The sequence below is a fragment of the Salvelinus sp. IW2-2015 genome, linkage group LG23, assembly GCF_002910315.2.
Source record: "Salvelinus sp. IW2-2015 linkage group LG23, ASM291031v2, whole genome shotgun sequence".
NCBI classification, from domain to species: domain Eukaryota; kingdom Metazoa; phylum Chordata; class Actinopteri; order Salmoniformes; family Salmonidae; genus Salvelinus; species Salvelinus sp. IW2-2015.
Window position 1 is genome coordinate 42,405,751 of NC_036863.1, and position 24,640 is coordinate 42,430,390.

The 24,640-nt window shown below is 41.8% G+C and overlaps 1 protein-coding gene and 1 long non-coding RNA gene across 2 annotated transcripts in view; one reads left to right on the plus strand and one right to left on the minus strand.

Moving 5' to 3' along the window:
• Positions 1-19,195, plus strand: part of LOC139022922 (uncharacterized) — a 36,701-nt gene extending 17,506 nt beyond the window's left edge. The window contains exon 3 of the long non-coding RNA XR_011473994.1: positions 18,855-19,195. This is a non-coding gene — a long non-coding RNA (uncharacterized lncRNA). The remainder of the gene's footprint in view (positions 1-18,854) is intronic.
• LOC111950618 (mitogen-activated protein kinase kinase kinase kinase 2) lies at positions 1-23,699 on the minus strand. Its single transcript, XM_023968351.2, has 32 exons — positions 23,227-23,699; positions 16,123-16,180; positions 15,932-16,022; positions 15,785-15,849; positions 15,571-15,626; positions 15,354-15,401; positions 15,093-15,135; positions 14,306-14,378; positions 14,086-14,217; positions 13,845-13,907; positions 13,057-13,138; positions 11,255-11,365; positions 11,044-11,122; positions 8,809-8,867; positions 8,656-8,702; positions 8,516-8,554; positions 8,270-8,303; positions 7,947-8,169; positions 7,691-7,818; positions 7,552-7,593; positions 7,383-7,467; positions 7,210-7,289; positions 7,055-7,115; positions 6,832-6,955; positions 6,619-6,677; positions 6,420-6,523; positions 6,140-6,314; positions 1,257-1,325; positions 1,025-1,111; positions 873-943; positions 710-765; positions 1-601 (listed from the first exon to the last, which is right to left on the minus strand). Exons 1-32 carry the CDS (start codon positions 23,317-23,319, stop codon positions 514-516), a joined length of 2,625 nt encoding a protein of 874 aa, XP_023824119.1. The 5' UTR covers positions 23,320-23,699; the 3' UTR covers positions 1-513.
• Between the last annotated feature and the right edge of the window lie 941 nt (positions 23,700-24,640).

Here is a 24,640-nt window from a genome sequence, read left to right on the forward strand (position 1 = left end):
TCAAAAATATTGTTTAATTATTCACACTTGATGTCCAAGGGTCTCTCAGTGTTCCACAGTTTACATTCCAAGATCGAACACTACAGAGCATAGAGGCAGCGTATTTTATAAACGCCATAAAAAMACAGCCGACTTCCCGCTCTACGAGAGGGGGCACGCTGTAGCGCAGACCCACTGTAACCTGATCCTTCAGATCGTCACAGGAGAGTTATGACAAGTGTGGTTTTAAATCTGCGACTGCAATGCCAAGATTTTTATGTAGCCTAGGCCACTGGTACTGTTTTGAACCACTGATATTCACAGGTCCATTTGGCAGTTGGATGMAAAGAAGCCGTGAGGAAAGCCCACTCCAATCAAAGCTCAGACAGTCCCAGCTATGTCTTTTCGGCCAACCACTCGCCATTGTARGCATCCTTGCTCCATCCTTATTGACTTTGTGCTTGTCCTTTTAGGAGTAGTAGGAGACTGCTGTGTACTTCCTCGAGACAGAATGTCCTCCATTCTCTGATTTCCTCAGTAGCTACTCTCATGCCCCGTCAGGATGTACAAGTTGCTTAAGGCMGATGGATTGTCCGTGAGAGTACTCTGCAAGATAATGTCCCTGAAGAATAAAAGCACGTGTTAATGTAAATTATTTATTTTGCTTCAGTAATTTGACAAATGTTTTGCTATCGAATTGCTATCAAACTCCATTAGTTAAGAGACATGCCTTGTGGTTCCCAAGACTCTGAATATTCGACTTTCATCCGTGATCTCTTGYGTAACCTATGAAAAATGTAAAACGTCACAATGTTATTTTATTGTCAATAGGTGAGTTGACAATACAGTCTGACAATATAGAAAAGCTGGACTGGTGTTTTGTTCTGCATTACCTCATCACTATTCAAGCTTCTACCTTTAAGCCCATGCTTCCAGAAGGCCAGAACACTATCCTGCAAACATACTGCAAAGAACAATTTAGTCGCCTCCAATCCAAAGACACAAAGCTAAATGATTAGAATGCAGCACTCATCCATTCCCTTACCAAGAGTCTCAATGGAAAAGTCAAAGGTCAACTTTGAGGTCCTCCCTTCGCATGGATTTCCATTCAGATTCACAATTTTCACAGTGTCTGCAAAGGTCAAATGGTCACAATTCAATCTTGCTTTTTTTCTTCTTCATTCAAGGGTTCTTACCATTCCAACTAGAACACTAGCACATCCAATGTTCCTGATCAAATTATRCTGAAAGCAGAGTATTGAAAGAAAGGAACTCACTCTCCAGAGTGATCAGTACCGTGTCTCTGTCCAGCTGAGTTACCTGCATCACCTTCAGAGATTGACTACCTGTGAAAACGTTACATAAACAATAACATCACAGCTTGCACACTGCTCGTCTGTCTAGATCAGTGGCCATCAACMTGTCGATCGCGATTCCTAGTCGATCACCAAACATTTTTGTGCAAAAGCCAACGATAAAGGCTTTCGTTGTTGTTGGGTGCACTTGGTTCAGAAGCTCTGTGCACCGGGTAARCAAAGTGTTCCCATTTTGAGCCATCTACAACATCCGAGCGTTCAAGACAACCGGGATCCGACTGGGACATATTTTTTTTAAACAGTCATCCAACTCAGAATTCCAATTCTGAACTGAAGATCACTGACGTCACGATTTGACCCCTTTTTTCCCCCATCCAGAGTTCCCAAATGTCTTGAAAGCACCATGACCATGAGATGCAGGTACCATCAGTCCAGTTTAATAAAAAAGTTAATTTGCAAATTATTTCAATTTATGTTCAGCTGTGCCTCGCAAGTGCTACACCAACTGATCTATTTTGTTATCAAAGCTCAAGTTTTAATAATATAATATGGTCTGAGAAGAATATTGGCAGGCCAGGTATATAGCCAATATGCTGTGATAATGTATTAGGCCTACTACACAAACCTCATTCCTACCAGTGGAGTTATCCTTTTTAGATAAATCTATACTAATTATATTCACGTCACCAAATMATTGATTAAAACACTGTTTTCTAATGAAGGTCTACAGTAGCAGAAGTCTGTAGGGTAGCACCATGGTGTAGCCGGAGGACTGCTAGCTTCTGTCCTCCTCTGGGTACATTGACATCAATACAAAACCTAGGAGGTTCATGGTTCTCACCCCCTTCTATAGACTTACACAGTAATTATGACAACTTCCAGAGGACGTCCCCCAACCCATCAGAGCTCTTGCAGCATGAACTGACATGTTGTCCACCTAATCAAAATATTAGATATTTAATCTAGTACTGAAAGCAGAAGCTACAGCTAGCTAGCACTGCAGTGCAGTGCATACAATGTGGTGAGTAGTTGACTCAGAGAGAAAAACAATAGTTGAACAGTTTTGAAAAAAGTAATTTCTTMCAAAATTAAGGCGACGCGAGAGAGCAAGCTATAGTCGGTTGTATTTWWAAAAAACTTTCACTTTGCAAGAGAATACAGCTAACTAGTTTTGCCTACTCAAAGACAGGGATGCCATGTTAGCTAGAAGTCCACAAGCAAAGGAAAAAGGTAAGAGGAGGAGAAGGCATAGATAGTAGCGAGAAGGAATTACATATACAACGAGCAAAGGGATCACGCTGTTTTCATGTGGCTGCTATGAAAGTGAACTGTGTTTGCGTRTGATCAGGAGTGTATTCTGTCCTTGAGCTGTTCTTGTCTATTAATATTCTACATTATGTAATGTTTCATGTTGTGTGGACCCCAGGAAGAGTAGCTGCTGCTTCAAGATTGTTTTGGTCACGTGGACTAGGATATGTTCCGTGTAGCCTCTGAGAATAACATTGCCGAATACGGTGGTTTATCACGAAGTGTATAGGAGATGTTGTACCCACTGTGACTATTAAAACCTATGGCAAGGTGACTGGGAATATTGCCTAATATAAAACAGTGTAGTTTTCCCTCTAAGGCAATCAAACCGGCAAAACGTCAGTATAGAGATAAAGTGGAGTCGCACGTATGTATGTGGCAGGGTCTACAGACAATCACGGACTACAAATGGCAAACCACACAGACRGCATCCCCAGCCGCGTCCTCAGACCAGCTGGCTGGTGTGTTTACGGACATATTCAATCTCTCCCTAACCCAGTCTGCTGTGCCCACTTGCTTCAAGATTGCTTTCTTGGGTACAGGAACAAAGGTAACTGAACTAAATGACTAGCGCCCGGTAGCACTCACTTCTGTTATCATGAAGTGCTTTGACAGGCTAGTTAAGGATCATATCACCTCCAACTTACCCGACACCCTAGACCAACTTCAATTTGCTTACCGCTCCAATAGATCCACAGATGATGCCATCGCACTGCCCTATCCCATCTGGACAAGAGGAATACCTATGTAAGAGAGCTGTTCATTGACTATTGACTACGGCAACTGCACCGCAGGGCTCTCCAGAGGGTGGTGCGGTCTGCCCAATGCATCACCGGTGGCAAACTACCTGCCCCCAGGACACCTACAGCACCAGATGTCACAGGAAGGCCAAAAAGATCATCAAGGACAACAACCACCAGAGCCACTGCCTGCTCACCCTGTTATCATCCAGAAGGTGAGGTCAGTACAAGTGCAGCAAAGATGGGACCGAGACTGAAACACAGCTTCTATCTCAAGGCCATCAGACTGTTAAATAGCCATCACAAGGCGGCTTCCACCCGGTTACATAACCCTGCACCTTAGATGCTTCTGCCCTATATACATAGACTTGAAATCACTGGCCACTTTATTAATGGAACACTAGGTCACTTTAATGATGTTTACATAGTTTTTACTCACTGTATTCTATTCTACTGTATTTTGGTCTATGCCACTCCCACATTGCTGCGGCAGGTAGGTAGCCTAGTGGGGGCGACAGGTAGCCTAGTGGTTAGAGTGTTGGACTAGTAACCGAAAGGTTGCAAGATCGAATCCCCGAACTGACAAGGTAAAAATCTGTCGTCCTGCCCCTGAACAAGGCAGTTAACCCACTGTTCCTAGGCTGTCATCGAAAATAAGAATTTGTTCTTAACTTGTTTGGGATAGAGGGCAGCATTTTCACTTTTGGATGAATAGCATGCCCAGAGTGAACTGCCTCTTACTCAGTCCCAGATGCTAATATATGCATATTATTATTAGTATTGGATGGAAAACACTCTGAAGTTTCTAAAACTGTTAGAATGATGTCTGTGAGTATAACAGAACTCATATGGCAGGCAAAAACCTGAGAAAAAATCCAAACAGGAAGTGGGAAATCTGAGGTTTGTAGTTTTTGAACTCAGCCCCTATCGAATTCACAGTGGGATATGGGTTATGTTGCACTTCCTAAGGCGTCCACTAGATGTCAACCGTCTTTAGAACGTTGTTTCAGGTTTCTCATGTGAAGGGGGGCCGGATGGGAGCCGTTTGACTAAGGGGTCTGCCAGCAGCCTCGTTCTCGGTCAGGCGCGTTCACATGAGAGGTAGCTCTCGTTCCATTGCTTTTCTACAGACAATGGAATTCTCCGGTTGGAACATTATAGAMCATTTATGATAAAAACATCCTAAAGATTGATTCTGTACTTAGTTTGACAAGTTTCTTCGACCTGTAATATAACTTTTTGAACATTTCGTCCGACTGGACCAGATCGCGCTTTTGGATTTGTTAACCAAACGCCCTAACAAAAGAAGCTATTGGACATAAATTATGGACCTTATCGAACAAAACAAGCATTTATTGTGGAACTGCGATTCCTGGGAGTGCATTCTGATGAAGATCATCAAAGGTAAGTTAATATTTCTAATGCTATTTATGAATAATGTTGACTTCCCAACATGGCGGATATTTCTCTGGCTGGTTTGGGCTGAGCGCCGTTCTCAGATTATGCTTTTTCCGTAAAGTATTTTTGAAATCTGACACAGCGGTTGCATTAAGGAGAAGTGTATCTAAAGTTCCATGCATAACACTTGAATTTATCAACATTTTTAATGAGTATTTCTGTGAATTCACGTGGCTCTGCAAAATCATAGCATGTTTTTGAACTACTGAACATAACACACCAATGTAAAATGAGATTTTTGGATATAGATATGCACTTTATCGAACAAAACATATATGTATTGTGTAACATGAAGTCCTATGAGTGTCATCTGATGAAGATCATCAAAGGTTAGTGATTCATTTTATCTCTATTTGTGCTTTATGTGACTCCTCTCTTTGGTGGGAAAAATGGCTGAGTTTTTCCTGTGACTTGGTGGTGACCTAACATAATAGTTTGTGGAGCTTTCGCCGTAAAGCATTTTTGAAATCAGACACTGTGGCTGAATTAACGAGAATTTTATCTTTAAAATGGTGCCTAATACTTGTATGTTTGAGGAATTAGATTTATGAGATTTCTGTTGATTTGTATTTGGCGCCCTGCAATTTCATTGGCTGTTGGCGAGGGGTTCCCTAGTCCTAGACAGGTTAACTGACTTGCCTAGTTAGATATATTACTACACTGATGGAGCTAGAAGCACAAGCATTTTGGTACACCCGCAATAACGTCTGCTAAACATGTGACCAATAAAATGTGATTTGATTTCACAACAGCTTATAGGGATCCTAATAAAATACCAATACTATTCATTCCGCCGATTCTATTGAAAGAGCGTTTCTTAAAAATGGAAGCAAACGGAACGGTGATAAAAATACCTGAATTTGTCCAATAGAAATTCACATTTGCAAGTGTTGCACTAATGATTACCTCCTAGATCAGCTACATGCAGGCAAGAGTGTGCAAGGCGCTATTGAATGTGTCACTGTCTGTCACCTTGATTCCTCAAAATTCTCTACGTTGTAAACTTTCGTTCATAGGCTAGGTTGTAGCATGATGGGTACAGGGAAAATTAGACTATCACGTAGTAGCCTAAACCTATCGATGTTACATTGAGCTGGGTGAATGGAATATGAATGACAGTCATCCAATATGCTGTAATAGAAATAGAGCCATGTTCATTAAAATTATCATTCCCCCTCATCATTAACCTGAAAAACATTTAAGTCATGTTTAAAACAAATTCTGAGCGGTAAATCCCGGCTTGCTTTTTGACTGTGAAAGTGATCTTGACTCGGAAAAGGTTGGTGACCACTAGTCTAGATTAAACTAGATAAAATATCAAAATATTGATGGAGGTACCTGTCTGGGCTCTGGGTGTGTCATTCAAGTGGATGATGTCAAAGTGGACCTGCTCACAGGTCTTGACAGGGGCCTGTAACCTGCTCACACCCACACACACCTGTGGCAACTCCTCTTTCTCCAGGACAAGCAGTTCAAAGATGGGGAGGGTTTCTGGGAGACTCACAGCGATATGCTGAGAGAGAGAGGAGAAAGTGGGAACGGAAGAATGCTTTGTGATGCTTTTCTATTTAAAGAACACAATGCTAACGTTGTATAGAGATGCATTGGGAATACACACCTTGAGTTGCATGAACTTCTGCAGGGGCTCGTACCACAGCAGTAGGACAAGGCCAGTTGGTACAACAGCACACAAAAATGTGCTGTCAGTGTACGGGTTACGCACTGAGAATAGATAAGGCAGAAGAGAGAGATGTCATCTTAGTCATAAAGACGGCACAGTACATCTCCATTTTTGACTAAAATAACATGTTCCTTACCAACGCTGCAGCGTCGACAGCCTTTGGTGTCTGGTATTTTTCCAGACACAGAAAACTTTCTACAAAGAGAACACATAAACATGACCCATTTTTTTTTTTATGTACAATTTCCAGGATGATTTCCCTTCCTCTCATGCCAATATCAGCGAAAAGCAACATTGCTTGGGTATTTTCACTACGGCCTCTCGCTGCCCAGGGGTGGGGTCTCCTTACCTTGAGTTGATCCTCTCTGTGAGGCGGTGGGTGTTGATGGACAGGTGGCCCTGCCTCTTCGGCAGGTGTCTGCGCTGATCAAACAGGGTGGTCAGCCTCTGGGAGCACAGCTGCGATGATTTCCCTGTGGCGCACGAAGACAGTAAACACACGTCTAGATAGAACACACTGTATTAGGGTGTGTTGTCATTGTTGCTGGTGTGAGGGACACTGAGGGCCCTACCTGAGATAGACATTAGCACATTGTTCATGACATACAGCCAGCTGCACCTCTGGGGTAATAACTGAAAAACACAGAAAAGCTTTTTAAAAAYGGACTGGTAAGAAAAACTATTTTTTTTAAACATTTTTGTACAATTGGTGTTAACATGATGGTACCTTCTCCATTGTGTCCTCATGGAGCTCATTGAGGTTCAGGGTGTAGATGCCCTCCTCTGTCCCCAGGATGAGGTGTTGATCTGAGGGAGGATAGTCAGATATTCTTCCCAAGCTATGACTGGTTTGACAGAAGCTCTATTGACTGACTGTTATCCTTTATAGCCTGTGCTTACCTTTAGTCTTTGGCAGAACCCATGTGACAGCACAGTGGATATTTAATGGACAGCCATTAAACACCTTGGAAAAACAGGCCCCCATCTAGAAAAGACTGGGTGGTTCAATGAATCATTTCAAAGCGGTATTTTCTTATTGGTAGCTATATATCCAGACATCTTGACTTACATGGACTTTGGGTGTGGGTGGAAGTCCATGGCAATCACCTCTCTGAAGAAAAACAAATTCCACAGAATTATCAGTCATCATTTTTGCACAAGAGATGCATTTAAGAGGTGTGTCAGTAACTTGTCTGATGGTGACTCACCGAGTCCTCAGTTTTCCTCCTGAGTGTGCTCCATTCTGGAGACAGTGGGGGCTGCTGGGCCTTGGCGGCAGTCTGTCCCGACCCTTCAGTGCAGTATAGTGTCTCAGGATGATGGATTTGAGCCTTTTCTAAATTGGTCGTGCAGATTKACATAATTAGTAGTTGATGTCATTACCTTTACACAATGACTTCATAGATTGTTTTAGTGAGTGTTCCTGTGTGTACAGGATGTGTTGCGTGTGAGTGGATGCTGCACCTTCAGAGGGAGAGGAGCAGTTGAAGAGAGAGGGGTCAGACAGGGTGGGGTCTGTGAATGGAGGAGTGACAGTGGGAGGGGTGGAGTCACAATTGCCAGTGCATTCTATGGCGCTAGTAGTGTCAGTGGACTGGGGGATGGTATGCCTTGGGGCAGGACTCCTCTTCACTGTGCCACATTTATCCATATCACCATCATCATCATCATCTTCTTCATTAGAGTGCTGCAACAGATGAACACAGACGCACGCTGGTGCAGTTCCAAAAGAAACAGTGTGGAGTGCCTGAGAGGATAAGATAATACAGTGTGTAGTTCCCTCTCACCTCAGCAGAGGGCGCTCTCTTGACGGTTAACCTCCTGCAATGGATATCAAACAGACCACGTTATGGGAATTAAACATGTGTAGTGATTTGGATGTGCAGAATTGTTTAAAATTCCTTTGCATTCAGCTTACTTGGTATTTTTGTTTGTAATGGGAATTATATTTTGTTCCCTTTGGCTTTGGTGTGTTATTGGTMATGTAGATAAGTGCTATAAAGAGATGTATATAGATGGTTTTATAGCCTCACCTTTCAAGCAATGCTTCCTCAACACACTCCAGTAGACTCCTGCACCTCAAATGTAGAGTAGATTAAGTTATTACTGCCTTCATTTGTCATTTATTATTACGGCAGATTTGTCATAGGAAGTAAAATAAAGGATAGCTTACGAGGAGTTATTTTCATCATCTGTAATGYTCCATTCGTCATATGATCCCTGTTGGGGAAAATATATTGATGTACTGACAATTCGACATATTGTTTTCTATGTTGAACATGACGTTCATATAACAGAGGTTAGACACAGATGATAGGCTACTCACCAGGTCAGGAGAGGGGTCAGTCTCCTTCCTCATGGGAGGGCCAAATTTTAGCAGATCAACTGGGAGAGAGAAAAAAAAGAAAAAAAAAAGTCAATCCCCACTATACAGTACCAGTCAAAAGTTTGGACACACCTACTCATTCAAGGGTTTCTCTATTTTTTTACTATTTTCTACATTGTAAAATAATAGTGAAGACATGAACACTATGAAATAACAAATATGGAATCATGTAGTAACCAAAAAAAGTGTTAAAACAAATCAAAATATATTTTATTTACATTTACATTTACATTTTAGTCATTTAGCAGACGCTCTTATTCAGAGCGACTTACAGTAGAGTGCATACATTTTTATTACATTTTACATACTGAGACAAGGATATCCCTACCGGCCAAACCCTCCCTAACCCGGACGACGCTATGCCAATTGTGCGTCGCCCCACGGACCTCCCGGTTGCGGCCGGCTGCGACAGAGCCTGGGCGTGAACCCAGAGACTCTGGTGGCGCAGCTAGCACTGCGATGCAGTGCCCTAGACCACTRCGCCACCCGGGARATCCCGGGTGGCTACTTTGAGATTCTTCAAAGTAGCCAYCTTTTGCCTTGATGACCGCTTTGCACGCTCTTGGAATTCTCTTAACCAGCTTCATGAGGTAGTCACCTGGAATGTATTTCAATTAACAGGTGTGCCTTGTTACAAGTTAATTTGCAGAATTTCTTTCCTTCTTAAGGCGTTTAGCCAATCAGTTGTGTTGTGACAAGGTAGGGGTGGGTATACAGAAGATATACCTATTTGGTAAAAACCAAGTCCACATTATGGCAAGAACAGCTCAAATAAGCAATGAGAAATGACAGTCCATCATTACTTGAAGACATGAAGGTTAGTCAATGTGGAACATTTCAAGAACTTTGAAAGTTTCTTCAAGTGCAGTTGCAAAAACCATCAAGCGCTATGATGAAACTGGCTCTCATGAGGACMGCCACAGGAAAGGAAGACCTAGAGTTACCTCTGCTGCAGAGGATAAGTTCACTTCAGTTACCAGCCTCAGATTGCAGCCCAAATAAATACTTCAGAGGTCAAGTAACAGACACATCTCAACATCAACTGTTCAGAGGAGACTGCATGAAAGCAGGCCTTCATGGTGAAACTGCTACAAAGAAACCACTACTAAAGGACACCAATAAGAGACTAGCTTGGGCSAAGAAACACGAGCAATGGACATTAGGCCGGTGGAAATCTGTCCTTTGGTCTGAGGAGTCCAAAATTGAGATTTTTGGTTCCAACCAGTGTCTTTGTGAGACGCAGAGTAGGTGAACGGATTTTCTCTGCATGTGTGGTTCCCACCGTGAAGCATGGAGAAGGAGGTGCGATGGTACTTATTTAGTATTCAAGGCACACACACAACCAGCATGGCAACCACAGCGATATGTCATCACATCTGGTTTGCGCTTAGTTGGACTATCATTTGTTTTTCAACAGGACAATGACCCAAAACACACCTCCAGGCTGTGTAAGGGCTATTTGACCAAGAAGGAGAGTGATGGGAGTGCTGCATCAGATGACCTGGCCTCCACAATCACTCRACCTCAACCCAATTGAGATGGTTTGGGATGAGTCGGACTGCAGAGTGAAGTGCTCAGCATATGTGGGAACTCCTTCWAGACTGTTGGAAAAGCATTCCAAGTGAAGTTGGTTGAGAGAATACCWAGAGTGTGCAAAGCTGTCATCAAGGCAAATGGTGGCTACTTTGAATAATCTAAAATATATTTTGATTTGTTTAAAACTTTTTGGGTTACTACATGATTCCATGTGTTATTTCATAGTGTTGAAATTTTAACTATTTTTTCTAAAATGTTGAAAATAGTAAAAATAAATAAAAACCCTTGAATGAGTAGGTGTCCAAACTTTTTACAGGTACTGTACATATGATACAGAATAACACCTTTAAAATATTGAATACTGTACAAGAAAATCCTCCTCAATATCATCATCATCATCATTTTTTGTTATGAAAATGATATGATACCAGTAAACCAAAAACACACTTGTTCTCACACTACTCTCATTTTATTTGAGTGGATGCTCAGTCTTGGTGCCAGTGACTATCCCCTTGTGTCCTCCTGACCTTGGCTGCTTGCCCCTGCATGCGGTAATGCTACGTCGGCCATAACAATGGCTCATCAGTAATTCCAGTGTCCTTGAGAAGCTGTGGATGCTAGGATCTGAGAGTTACTCACACTGCTCCTCAGACTGAGTCCTCTGGACCGACAGGGGTTTCCCTAAGGACTGGATCTGATCAGGGAATGCACTGCATGTCTGCAAACCCCCCCCCCCCACACACACAGTAGTATACAGGTCATTAGTGACATGTTTAACTTAGTAGTAGTAATCCACATAGTACAGTGTCGTGCCCAAGCATACATTTTAGGACAGGAGAGGAGAGCTCACCTCAAGATCACTCTCATCCATAGTGTGTGAGGTTTGCAGAACGGGGTTGCTGGCCATGTCCAGCAGTTCAATGGCCAGGGTCCTGGTCAGCCGCTGACTCACAAAGGGGTGCTGAGAAGAAAACGAGTCATGTGGGGAGTGTCGGTCACCTAAAGGACTATGTTTAGAACCTACGTATAGTTTCTGCACTAGGGACATACAGTGCCATAGGAAAGTATTCAGACACAGTTACTTTTTCCACATTTTGTTACAGCCTTATTGTAAAATGTATTTTAAAAATATTCAGCTATCTACACACAATACCCCATAATGACGGAGCAAAATGTTTTGCAAATGTACTAAAAATGCAAAAAACAGAAATACCTTATTCACATAAGTATTCAGACCCTTTGCTATGAGACTTTAAATTGAGCTCAGATGCATCCTGTTTCCATTGATCAGCCTTGAGTTGTTTCTACAACTTGGAAGTCCACCTGTCGTAAATTCAATTGAATGGACGTGATTTGGAAAGGCACACAACTGTCTATATAAAGGTCCCACAGTTGACAGTGCATGTCAGAGCAAAAACCAAGCCATTAGGTTGAAGGACTTGTCCGTAGAGCTCCAAGAAAGGATTGTGTAGAGGCACAGATCTCGGGAAGAATACCAAAATAATTCTGTAGCATTGATGGTCCCCAAGAACACAGTGGCCTCCATCATTCTTAAATGGATGAAGTTTGGAACCACCTAGACTCTTCCTAGAGCTGGCTGCCCGGCCAAACAGAGCAATCGGGGGAGAAGGGCTTTGGTCAGGGAGGTGACCAAGAACCCAATGGTCACTCTGACAGAGCTCCTCTGTGGAGATGGAAGAACCTTCCATAAAGACAACCATCTCTGCAGCACTCCACCAATCAGGCCTTTCTGGTAGAGTGGCCAGACGGAAGCCACTCCTCAGTAAAAGGCACATGACAGCCCACTTGGAGTTTGCCAAAAGGCACCTAAAGACTCAGACCATGCGAAACAAGATTCTCTGGTCTGATGAAACCAAGATTGAACTCTTTGGCCTGAATGCCAAGGATGGTGGTGGCAGCATCATGATGAGGGGGTATTTTTCAGTGGCAGGGACTGGGAGACCAGTCAGGATCAAGGCAAAGATGAACGGAGCAAAGCACAGAGAGATCCTTGATGAAAACCTGCTCCAGAGCACTCAGGACCTCAGACTGGGGCGAAGGTTCACCTTCGAACAGGACAACAACCCTAAGCACACAGCCAATACAACGCAGAAGTGGCTTCAGGACAAGTCTCTGAATGTCCTTGAGTGGCCCAGCCAGAGCCGGACTTGAACACGATCTAACATCTCTGGAGAGACGGTGAAAATAGCTGTGCAGCGACGCTCCCCATCCAACCTGACAGAGATTGAGAGGATCTGCAGAGAAGAATGTAAGAAACTCCCCAAATACAGGTGTGCCAAGCTTGTAGCGTCATACCCAAAAAGACTCGAGGCTGTAATCGCTGCCAAAGGTGCTTCAACAAAGTACTGACTAAAAGGTCTGAATACTTACGTAAATGTGATATTTCCGTTTTTTTATAAATTAGCAAAAATCTGTTTTTGCTCTGTCATTATGGGGTATTTTGTGTAGATTGATGAGGGGGAAAAAAACAAAATGTAATCAATTTTAGAATAAGGCTGTAACCTAACAAAAATGTGGAAAAAGTCAAGGAGTCTGAATACTTTCCAAAGGCACTGTAAATTCAACAGGTTTTCATTAACTTTGATGCCATCTTCTTGTTCTCCTCAAAAGGATGGAACTCTGAGGTAGTACCTGTAGCGACTTCTCTGCAGTGGGCCTTTTGCGAGGGTTCTTGGTGAGGGATACTTTCACAAAGCTGTGAAAGTCAACGGACCTAAACAGGAGAGACCACTGGTTATTACCACAGGGGCTAATGGGCTCCTAGACACAGTGACATTTATAGTATTCTTTTTGATTTATTATCATTTTATTAGCCCTTCGGAGGACAACATGTGCTTTGTTTTAGTATTTTGTTACATATACATTATTCCTACATTTGAAATACATGGTACCCTTATACACAGTATTACATGTCAGCAATACATTTTGATATACACATTAAATGGTACTCAGACATATCCAGTATACATATGGTGTTTTCGGTCCTAACTATTACAGATCTTGAGCTTTTAAAATCGCACCCCTCAGCTATTCTTTAAAAAAAAAAATTATCAATCAGTATATTTGAGTTTAACTATAATATTTGTTGTAATATTTGTTCTGGCTTTCAGGAGGATGATATTTAAAATTGGAACCAGCTTTGTACGGCTTGTTAGAAAAAAAGGCGATACTTTGAACAAGGATTCATTTTCAATTAACTGACAGAGAGCTTGTAATCTGGTTAAAGGAAAAAAGGCATTTTTTGAACAAAGGATGAGCCAGCTAATCTACTGGAGCAGCAGTTTGGGTTTAACTTTTGCAGAAAGAGGTTTAATGCTTTAATGTGTTATCATTTTAGCCTCTCTTACTCATATTCATTACATACATACATTATTAGTTATGTAACTCATATTACTTTTTAATTGTAAACTAACTTCTACCATTTGGACTTGTCCTTCAGTTTGGGAGGCTGGAAGCTGCTCTTTGACATCACCATCAAGGCCCTGKGGGAAAAAATAATAATCTAAATCTCAGAACAATAACTTGTTGTGCAACATGATGCAGTGATCACTATCCAAATCTGATTTGTTAATATGACTGGATATAACTTACAACATTGTTATTACAGAATCTGTATAATTATAATAATGAGAGGTGACATCCCAGCAACTGTGCCCTCACCTCATTGGGTGCAGGTCAAACATTGGAGGCTGAAGCTCTGCCAGCTCGATAGCGGTGATGCCCACTGCCCAGATGTCACATAGCTGGTTGTACCCGCCTTTCTTCTCCACTGCTGCCACCTCGGGTGCCATCCTAGAAGAGCAACGCTGCCCGTGGATAACTGTGTAAACCATGATAGTGGGCCTTGTTTTGGTGCCATAGATGGACTTAGATCACTCACCAGTAAGGCGTGCCTATGAAGGACTTCCTCTTGGCAACAGAAGCATTGATCTCAGCTGCAACGCCAAAATCCGCTGGAGGGAAACGATGGCGTGAGAGGTGGAGACAAATATTTGAGTAAATCAAAAAAATATATAAATCAGGGACTGGGTGTGTCCAAGGGCAGTGGTGTAAAGTATTTAAGTAAAAATACTTAAAAGTACTAGATAAGTAGTTTTTTGGGGTATCTGTACTTTACGATTTCTATTTTTGACAACTTTTACTTTACTACATTCCTAAAGAAAATAATGTACTTTTTACTCCATACATTTTCCCTGACACCCAAAAGTACTAGTTGCATTTTGAATGTTTAGCAGGACAGGAAAATGGTCCAATTCAAACACTTATCAAGAGAACATCCCTGGCATCTCTATTGCCTCTGATCTGACAAACTCACTAAACACAAATGCTTCATTTGTAAATGATGTCTGAGTGTAAGAGTGTGCCTGCTCCTTGCTATCCGTAAATACATTTAAAAAACAAGAAAATGGTGCCGCCTTGTTTGCTTAATATTAGGAGTTTTAGCAATTACATTTACTTTTGATACTTAAGTGTATTTAAAACAAAATACTTTTACTCAAGTAGTATTTTTCTGGATGATTTTTACTTGAGTCATTTCCTATTAAAAAGGTATCTATACTTTTACTCAAGTATGACACTTGGGTACTTTTTCCACAACTGCCCACGGGAAAGGTAAAGAGGATATGTGAAAGTGAGTGACAGTGTGAGGGTGGAGGACAGTCACTGACCCAGTTTGACATCTCCTCGCGATGTTAGAAGAACGTTGGCTCCCTGTGAAGAACCCACATTGACACAATGAGTGCACCGTCTCACACTCTCCCATGAAGACAGTCCCAAGCTCCAATTACACAGAGAGAGACATACATTTACACTTGCAAAACTACATTTCTGTAAGTAGTTCCAAAGCGCCAGACCAGATGATTCAATTCAGATGAGTGGTAGCGCGAATTGTTTACATGTTTCATATCCAACAGGATTCTATACATTACTTTTATGTCTCTGTGCATTTTCCCAGTCTCATGTAAGTGATGCAGTCCCTGCAAACACAGAAAATCCAATGACCGTCGCCCTGAGATGCCACTGTCAAGCATGACGTTTATGAATTTACAATGTAAATAAATGTTACATCCAAATGGAAAGTTTCACAATAGAAAATTGTTAAACGCTTTATCCAATGAATAACGCTGCATATCATTTCATTCTTACCTGGAGTGTTTCCCTGCACACATATGCAATCTGCCTCTCATTCAGGGGGCCAGTAGCTATGGAAACGTAACAATTACGTGTGTCAGTCAAAAAGAGAACACGAGGGACACAGTAACTAGTTGAATCTTTACTGTTAACACTGGACGATGCCATGCATATACATGATCTATCGGGGTGGGTGTTAGGGGGGGGGGATGACGTTCTCCAACTGTACCATGATAAATATCCTGCAGGGAACCTCCTCCGCAGTACTCCATGCAGATCCACAGCTTGCTATTTCTACCAAAGGAAGAGGCGCACCGTTAAAAAGGAATCGCTCCGAGTTTCACATCAACTTTTAACGTTCGMCTGCAGACCAGACCTGAGGTAGCTGCCGAAATAGGCCACAATGTTCTTGTGGTTGCATTCTTTAATCATGGTGATCTCCTGCTGGATAGATGAGATGTCGTCACCTGAAAAAAGAGAGACGAGCACTGATTTATATTCCAGGAATACTGCGACACAATGTGATGGAGATAAAAACACAACCGTACTTTGGGATAAATAGCCTACCGGGATCTAGTTTTACAACTTTGATTGCAGATACCACAGACGTCTTGATGTCTCGGGCCTATAGAGAAGAGTTCAAAAAAAATGTTTGATGTTTTCCTGATCATTTGACATTGTGATTTCATTTTTTTGCTGTGAATGTTATGGGTACTGGCATGACCGTTCAAGTCATGAGTGCCACAGACTCAGTTATACAATGGGAAACGAATAATAGCCGACCACACATCAAGTTRAAAGTAGTTCTAGGTATATTAGATGTAAACCAGGGATGTATTCACTAGGAACCAAACGGAAGCAAACTGAACAAAACTACGAGGGAACTAGCTGAATTTGTCAGATAGAAACTCTCGTTTTCGTTGCATAACGCAACTGTTTGGGATAATGATTACACCTCAGCCGATTAAGTATCCTATTTGAGGGCCTTGTGCTCACACTTTGTTTTCCACTGATAAAAAAAAATGGGTGATAAGGGGAAGTACACCCTTACTGTATGTCTACAGATCATACAGACACGATGATTATGTTACCGAGCAAAGCAGTGAAAGGACATGTGGGGGAACTATGAGGCCCTTGTCAGCTACCCTTGAAAAAAAAGACATCTGATACGGAGCGGTACTCACTTCCTGTTTTGTTTCTGTAGTAAAAAAGACTTCCTGTGATGAAAGTCACGTAAAAGTAATGTGTATTATGCAGCAGACCTTTTACATCCTCGACTAAATGAGACTATTATTGCTCATCTCAGCTCAAGATCACTCTCATGACATGGCTTAGGCAACTAATCCATCGATTATTTTATGATGATTTCTATATTTTTTTTTACAGAAATCTTTCCCATACTTTACAAGGGTTTCTTGGGTATGCTACATTGAAAATGATGACTATATTTGCTGGCCATGGCAAATATCAGAATTTAGGTCAGGGTTCTGGCCTGGGTGTATACAGTGAGTTTCTCACGGTTTTGACAACTTCCTTTCTCAACAAATTTTTGGTTTCCTGTTACCAACTGCTACAACCAAGGCATCATCTCACATAACCACAAACTCAATGATTTGTTTCTGTTCTATACTCCATTAACTTTATTTGGTGTGCTGGATCTTTTTTTTTTAAACACATGACCATATACAGTGCATTTGGAAAATATTCAGACCCCTTGACTTTTTCAGACCCCCCCTTACACACAATACCCCATAATAAAATAAACTGATTTATGGAATATATATACACTACTGTTCAAAAGTTTGGGGTCACTTAGAAATGTCCTTGTTTTTGAAAGAAAAGCAATTTTTTTGTCCATTAAAATTACACTGTATTTATGATCAATTTGATGTTGACATTGCTAATGTTGTAAATGACTATTGTAGCTGGAAATGGCAGATAATGGAATATCTATATAGGTGTACAGAGGCCCATTATTAGCAACCATCAATCCTGTGTTCCAATTGCACGTTGTGTTAGCTAATCCAAGTTGATCATTTTAAAAGGCTATTTGATCATTAGAAAACCCTTTTGCAATTATGTTAGCACAGCTGAAAACTGTTGTCCTGATTAAAGAAGCAATAAAACTGTCCCTCTTTAGAGTATCTGGAGAATCAGCATTTGTGGGTTTGATTACAGGCTCAAATTGGCCCGCCATACACCAGTCTCAATGTCAACAGTGAAGAGGCGATTTAAAAGATTAAGATGGGCAAAATAACAGACACTGGAGAGAGGAACTCTGCCTAGAAGGCCAGCATTCTGGAGTCACCTTTTCACTGTTGGCGTTGAGACTGGCGTTTTGCAGGTACTATTTAATGAAGCTGCCAGTTGAGGACAAGTGAGGCGTCTGTTTCTCAAACTAGACACTAATGTACTTGTCCTCTTGCTCATTTGTGCACCGGGGCCTCCCACTCCTCTTTCTATTCTGGTTAGAGCCAGTTTGCGCCGTTCTGTGAAGGGAGTAGTACACAGCGTTGAACGAGAGCTTCAGTTTCTTGCATGGAATAGCCTTCATTTCTCAGAACAAGAATAGACTGACGAGTTTCAGAAGAAAGTTCTTTGTTTCTGGCCGTTTTGAGCCTGTAAATCAAACCCACAAATGCTGATGCTCCAGATACTCAACTAGTCTAAAGAAGGCCAGTTTTATTGCTTCTTTAAATCAGGACAACTGTTTTCAACTGTGCTAACATGAGTCATGTTAGCAGTCATGAGGACCACCACAGGAAAGGAAGAACCAGAATTATCTCTGCTGCAGAGGATAAGTTTATTCGAGTTAACTGCACCTCAGATTGCAGCCCAAATAAATGCTTCAGAGTTCAAGTAACAGACACATCAAATGTTCAGAGGTGACTGCGTGAATCAGACCTTCATGGTCGAATTGCTGCAAAGAAACCACTACTAAAAGGACACCAATAATAAGAAGAGACTTGCTTGGGCCAAGCAACACGAGCAATGGACATTAGACGAGTGGAAATCTGTCCTTTGGTCTGATGAGTCCAAATTTGAGATTTTTGGTTCCAACCGCCGTGTCTTTATGAGACGCAGAGTAGTTGAATGGATGATCTCCGCATGTGTGGTTCCCACCGTGAAGCATGGAGGAGAAGGTGTTATAGTGTGGGGGTGCTTTGCTGGTGATACTGTTGGTGAATTATTTAGAATTCAAGGCACACTTAACCAGCATGGCTACCACAGCATTCTGCAGCGATACGCTATCCCATCTGGTTTGCACTTAATGGGACTATCCATTTGTTTTTCAACAGGACAAAACACACCTCCAGGCTGCGTAAGGGCTATTTGACCAAGGAGAATGATGAGTGCTGCATCAGATGACCTGGCCTCCACAATCATCCAACCTCAACCCAATTGAGATGGTTTGGGATTAATTGGACCGCAGAGTGAAGGAAAGCAGCCAACAAGTGCTCAGCATATGTGGGAACTCCTTTAAGACTGTTGGAAACGCATTCCTGGTGAAGCCGGTTGAGAGAATGCCAAGAGTGTGCAAAGCTGTCAGGCAAAGGGTGGCTACTTTGAATAATTGCTTGATTAGTTTAACAGTTTTTGGTTACTACATGTTTCAGTATGTGTTATTTCATAGTTCTGATGTCTTCACTATTATTCTACAATGTAGAAAACAGTAAAAACTATGAAAAACCCTTGAAGGAGTAGGTGTGTCCATACTTTTGACTGGTACTGTATACAGTTGAAGTCAGAAGTTTGCATACACTTAGGTTGGAGTCATTAAAACTTGTTTTTCAACCACTCCACAAATTTCTTGTTAACAAACTATAGTTTTGGCAAGTCAGTTAGAACATCTACTTTGTGCATGACACATACATACACACATACTTGAAGTCGGAAGTTTACATACAACTTAGCCAAAAACATAACACCACTCTACTCTACTATTTATATCTATTTAGTCCTACCTCAGGCCAACATCCTAAAAAGATGGGACACCACCATTTAACACACCATGTAACTCTTCTGATGTCAAGTCTCGCACACCCAAATACCTCTCTGCAGCTGCCACCACAACCTCAATTGTCTGTGTCTTATGTCCCATCCCTGCAGTACAGTTGATAACCATTACTATAAATGTTAAAAATCCAATCTTACTGAAACTTATATCACTTGTTGATTTATCCCTCTGTACTGGTACAGATCTACTACTCACACCACTCCTCTTTGGATCCCTCCCCATTGACCCATCTTCCTCTACCTCCCTCCTACACACTGCTGCCACATGCCCCTTAAGCTTGACACCTGTAACAACATAATATGTATTCGGCACAAAAGCTCATACAAGATAACTTATATATAACCTCACTTTGTCGGGCAAAGACTCAACACCAAAACTCACAGACAACTTCTGTTTCACCACTCAACCCACCCTGTCTGCGTCGCACCAAACAAAAAGCATCAAACACTGGGAATCTTCCCCTTCAGTTGGTTAACTTTTACATTTATGGCTACCCCAGTAATCACTCCTTTCAGTGGCACCCTTTTCTTCCAGTGGGTCCGAAGTTTACATACACTCAATTAGTATTTGGCAGCATTGCCTTTAAATTGTTTAACTTGGGTCAAACGTTTTGGGGAGCCTTCCACAAGCTTGCCACAATAAGTTGGGTGAATTTTGGCCCATTCCTCCTGACAGAACTGGTGTAACTGAGTCAGATTTTTAGGCCTCCTTGCTCGCACATGCTTTTTCAGTTCTGCCCACACATTTTCTATAGGATTGAGGTCAGGGCTTTGTGATGGCCACTCCAATACCTTGACTTTGTTAAGCCATTTTGCCACAACTTTGGAAGTATGCTTGGGGTCATTGTCCATTTGGAAGACCCATTTGCAACCAAGCTTTAACTTCCTGACTGATGTCTTGAGATGTTGCTTCATAATATCCACATAATTTTCCTGCATCATGATGGCATATATTTTGTGAAGTGCACCAGTCCCTCCTGCAGCAAAGCAACCCCACAACATGAGGCTGCCACCCCCGTGCTTCACGGTTGGGATGGTGTACTTTGGCTTGCAAGCCTCCCCCTTTTTTCCTCCAAACATAACGATGGTCATTTTGGCCAAACAGTTCTATTTTTCAGACCAGAGGACTTCTCCAAAAAGTACGATCTTTGTCCCCATGTGCAGTTGCAAACCATAGTCTGGCTTTTTTATGGCAGTTTTGGAGCAGTGGCTTCTTCCTTGCCGAGCGGCCTTTCAGGTTATGTCGATTTAGGACTCATCTTACTGTGGATTTAAATACTTTTGTACCTGTTTCCTCCAGCATCTTCACAGGATCCTTTGCTGTTGTTCTGGGATTGATCTGCACCTTTCGCACCAAAGTACGTTCATCTCTAGGAGACAGAACGCGTCTCCTTCCTGAGCGGTATGACGGCTGCGTGGTCCCATGGTGTTTATACTTGCGTACTATTGTTTGTACAGATGAACGTGGTACCTTCAGGCGTTTGGAAATTGCTCCAAAGAAAAACCAGATTTTTTTTTTTCTTCTGAGGTCTTGGCTGATTTCTTTTGATTTTCCCATGATGTCAAGCAAACGGGCACTGAGTTTGAAGGTAGGCCTTGAAATACATCCACAGATACACCTCCAATTGACTCAAATTATGTCAATTAGCCTATCAGAAGCTTCTAAAGCCATGACATCATTTTCTGGAATTTCCCAAGCTGTTTAAAGGCACAGTCAACTTAGTGTATGTAAACTTCTGACCCACTGGGAATGTGATGAAAGAAATAAAAGTTGAAATAAGTAATTCTCTACTATTATTCTCACATTTCACATTCTTAAAATAAAGTGGTGATCCTAACTCACCTAAGACAAGGACATTTTACATTTTAGGATTAAATGTCAGGAATTGTGACAGTTTAAATGTATTTGGCTAHGGTGTATGTAAACTTCCGACTTCAACTGTATATGAAATATCACATTACATAAGGATGCAGACCCTTTACTCAGTACTTTGTTGAAGCACCTTTGGCAGCGATTACAGCCTCAAATCTTCTTTGGTATGACGCTACAAGCTTGGCACACCTGTATTTGGGAAGTTTATCCCATTCTTCTCTGCGGATCCTCTCAGCCTCTGTCAGGTTGGACGGGGAGCGCCCCTGCACAGCTATTTTCAGGTCTCTCCAGAGATGTTAGATCAGGTTCAAGTCCGGGCGCTGGCTGGAACCCTCAAGGAAATTCAGAGACTTGTCCCGAAGTCACTCCTGTGTTGTCTTGGCTGTGTGCTTAGGGTCGTTGTCCTGTTGAAAAGGTGAACCTTCGCCCCAGTCTGAGGTCCTGAGCACACTGGAGCAGGTTTTCATCAAGGATCTCTCTATACTTTGCTCCGTTCATCTTTCCCTCGATCCCAGTCCCTGCTGCTGAAAAACATCCCCACAGCATGATGCTGCCACCACCACGCTTCACCGTTGGGAAGGAGTTCAATCTTGGTTTCATCAGACCAGAGAATCTTGTTTCTCATGGAGTCCTTTCGGTGCCATTTGGCAAACTCCAAGTGGGCTGCTATGTGCCTTTTACTGAGGAGTGGCTTCTGTCTGGCCACACTACCATAAAGGCTTGATTGGTGGAGTGCTGCAGAGATGGTTGTCTTTCTGGAAGGTTCTCCCATCTCCAGAGGAACTCTGGAGCTCTGTCAGAGTGACCATCAGGTTCTTGGTCACCTCCCTGACCAAGGCCCTTCTCCCCACTGATTGCTCAGTTTGCCAGCTCTAGAAAGAGTCTTGGTGATTCCAAACTTCTTCCATTTAAGAATGGAGGCCACTGTGTTCTTGGGGACTTTCAACTATACAGACATTTTTGTACCCTTCCCCAGATCTGTGCCTCGACACAATCCTGTCTCGGTGCTCTACTGACAATTCCTTCGACATCATGGCTTGGTTTTTGCTCTGACATGCTCTGTCAACTGTGGGACCTTATATAGACATGTGTGTGCCTTTCCAAATCATGTCCAATCAATTGCATTTACCACAAGTGGACTCCAATCAAGTTGTAGAAACATGTCAAGGATGATCAATGGAAACAGCACCTGAGATCAATTTCGAGTCTCATAGCAAAGGGTTTGAATACTTATGTAAAGGTATTTGCTAAAATTTCTAAAATACTATTTTGCTTTGTCATTATGGGATTGAGGATTTTTTTTAAATACATACATATTAGAATAAGGCTGTAACGTAACAAAATGTGGAAAACGTCAAGGGGTCTGAATGAATACTTTCCCGAACGCACTGTATACTTAGAGTAAAAGCTTAATCAGCATTTCCCTGAGTCTTGTTAGTCTCGTAAACCCGACCCTAGGCAAAATACAGTGGGGAAATGCACACATTGATGATACTAAGGAAGGCAACATTATATCAGGAAAAAATTGGTGTTTTAATCACAAAACAATTTCTAGCATTTTTTTATTAAGAAAACCATCACATTCTGTTTTTAACGGTGACGCAACATACGAATAATGCTATAAATTACCATCTATTCAAATAGGTATGTGTCTGCTCAGGTAAGACAGTCATATGCAAAACAATCACAATTCGGGTGATTGATGCATATCCAGTAGCCTACGAAGGAGACCTAAGTTTCCCTAAAGTACAAAATAATAGAGCATTGCGAATTTAAAATACCTTAAATACATCTCCGTATGTACCACTCCCGATTCGGTGAATCAACTCGTAGTCCTCCAACGGGTTCGAGTAGGAGACACCAATTGCCTCCATCGCAGCAATGTCTGCCTCGACTCGCGCTGTCTTGCGACTAATGTTGATTCCTGTCCAAATGTCTGCACTTCCTCAGCAACAAACCATCAGAGGCAAAAAAAACTTTTTTTTTTAAATAAAAAAATGGCAGCAAAGTCGACAGCCTTGTTATGCTCAGTGAACGGCAGCCTACCAGTGCCATGGCATTTATGTAAATAATAAGGTATTGTTGTTGCTCCTGAATGAAGAAAATAATCCGCGTTTGAGTTTTTTCATTGAAATGAAGCCCTGTCAAAAAAGAGTAATTGTACAGCAGTTTGGTTATTGTTTTGTTTAAAGTTTTTTTTCTTTCAATTTCATAAAAACATCTCGCTTGCACKCACATGCCCAACGGGGTAGTAAACCCTCGCACGCACATGCCCAACGGGGTAGTAAACGCTCGCACGCACATGCCCAACGGGGTAGTAAACCCTGGGGAGAGCTTACACTCACACAGGTTATTGTGGTGATTGATACGTTAATTGATTGATTTGTTGATTGACTGGGTGATTATTAAGGTTATTAAATAGGTAGCAAAACTACTTCCATGGAAAATATAAATTATGATTTATAAAAGACAATCCACTGTGTATAGTTTTTATTCGTAAGGAAACGATAATGGCTTAATTTGGAAACTATGACCTTATGGCTGGCAGGCAGCCTGGCGGTTAAACCGTTGGGCCAGTAACTGAACGGTTGCTGGTTCAAATCCCTGAGCCGACATGGTGAAAAAATCGGTCGATGTGCCATAACCTTTATTGCTCTGGATAAGAGAGTCTGCTTAATGACTAAAATGTAAATTGAGAGACGTCAGCTTTATAGCCGTGATGAAGATACGCCCCTCGTTGTGCTCTGAAATACATCATCGTTCTTCTAGCAGCAGGATATTTTGGCAGCAGATCTTGGGATTTTATTTTGCAAAATCAGAGTCGGTTTGCAAAGAAATGCTCAACTGGGAATATCGGGGGAAAATGCACTCTAGGGCAATACAACTGTTTTTCACAGCATTGCAACCACCTTTGATAATTGTATGTATTTATTTGTAATATTGTATTATTTATACCAGTATTTCTTTTGAAAGTTTACATAAATGCTCATACGTTGAAAGTCATGGTGTAGGCTATATTTAAAGAAATACACTTTTAATAAAAATACAACTATATGTTATTGGTTTACTCAATCTGCAAAATTTAAAATGGTCCCTTGTGATGGGCAACGGGTTTAATACAGAGTGCTGGTGACACCTTAATCAACCCACTCATGCACTGCAATGCAATACACTGTATATGGTATACTTATTGTG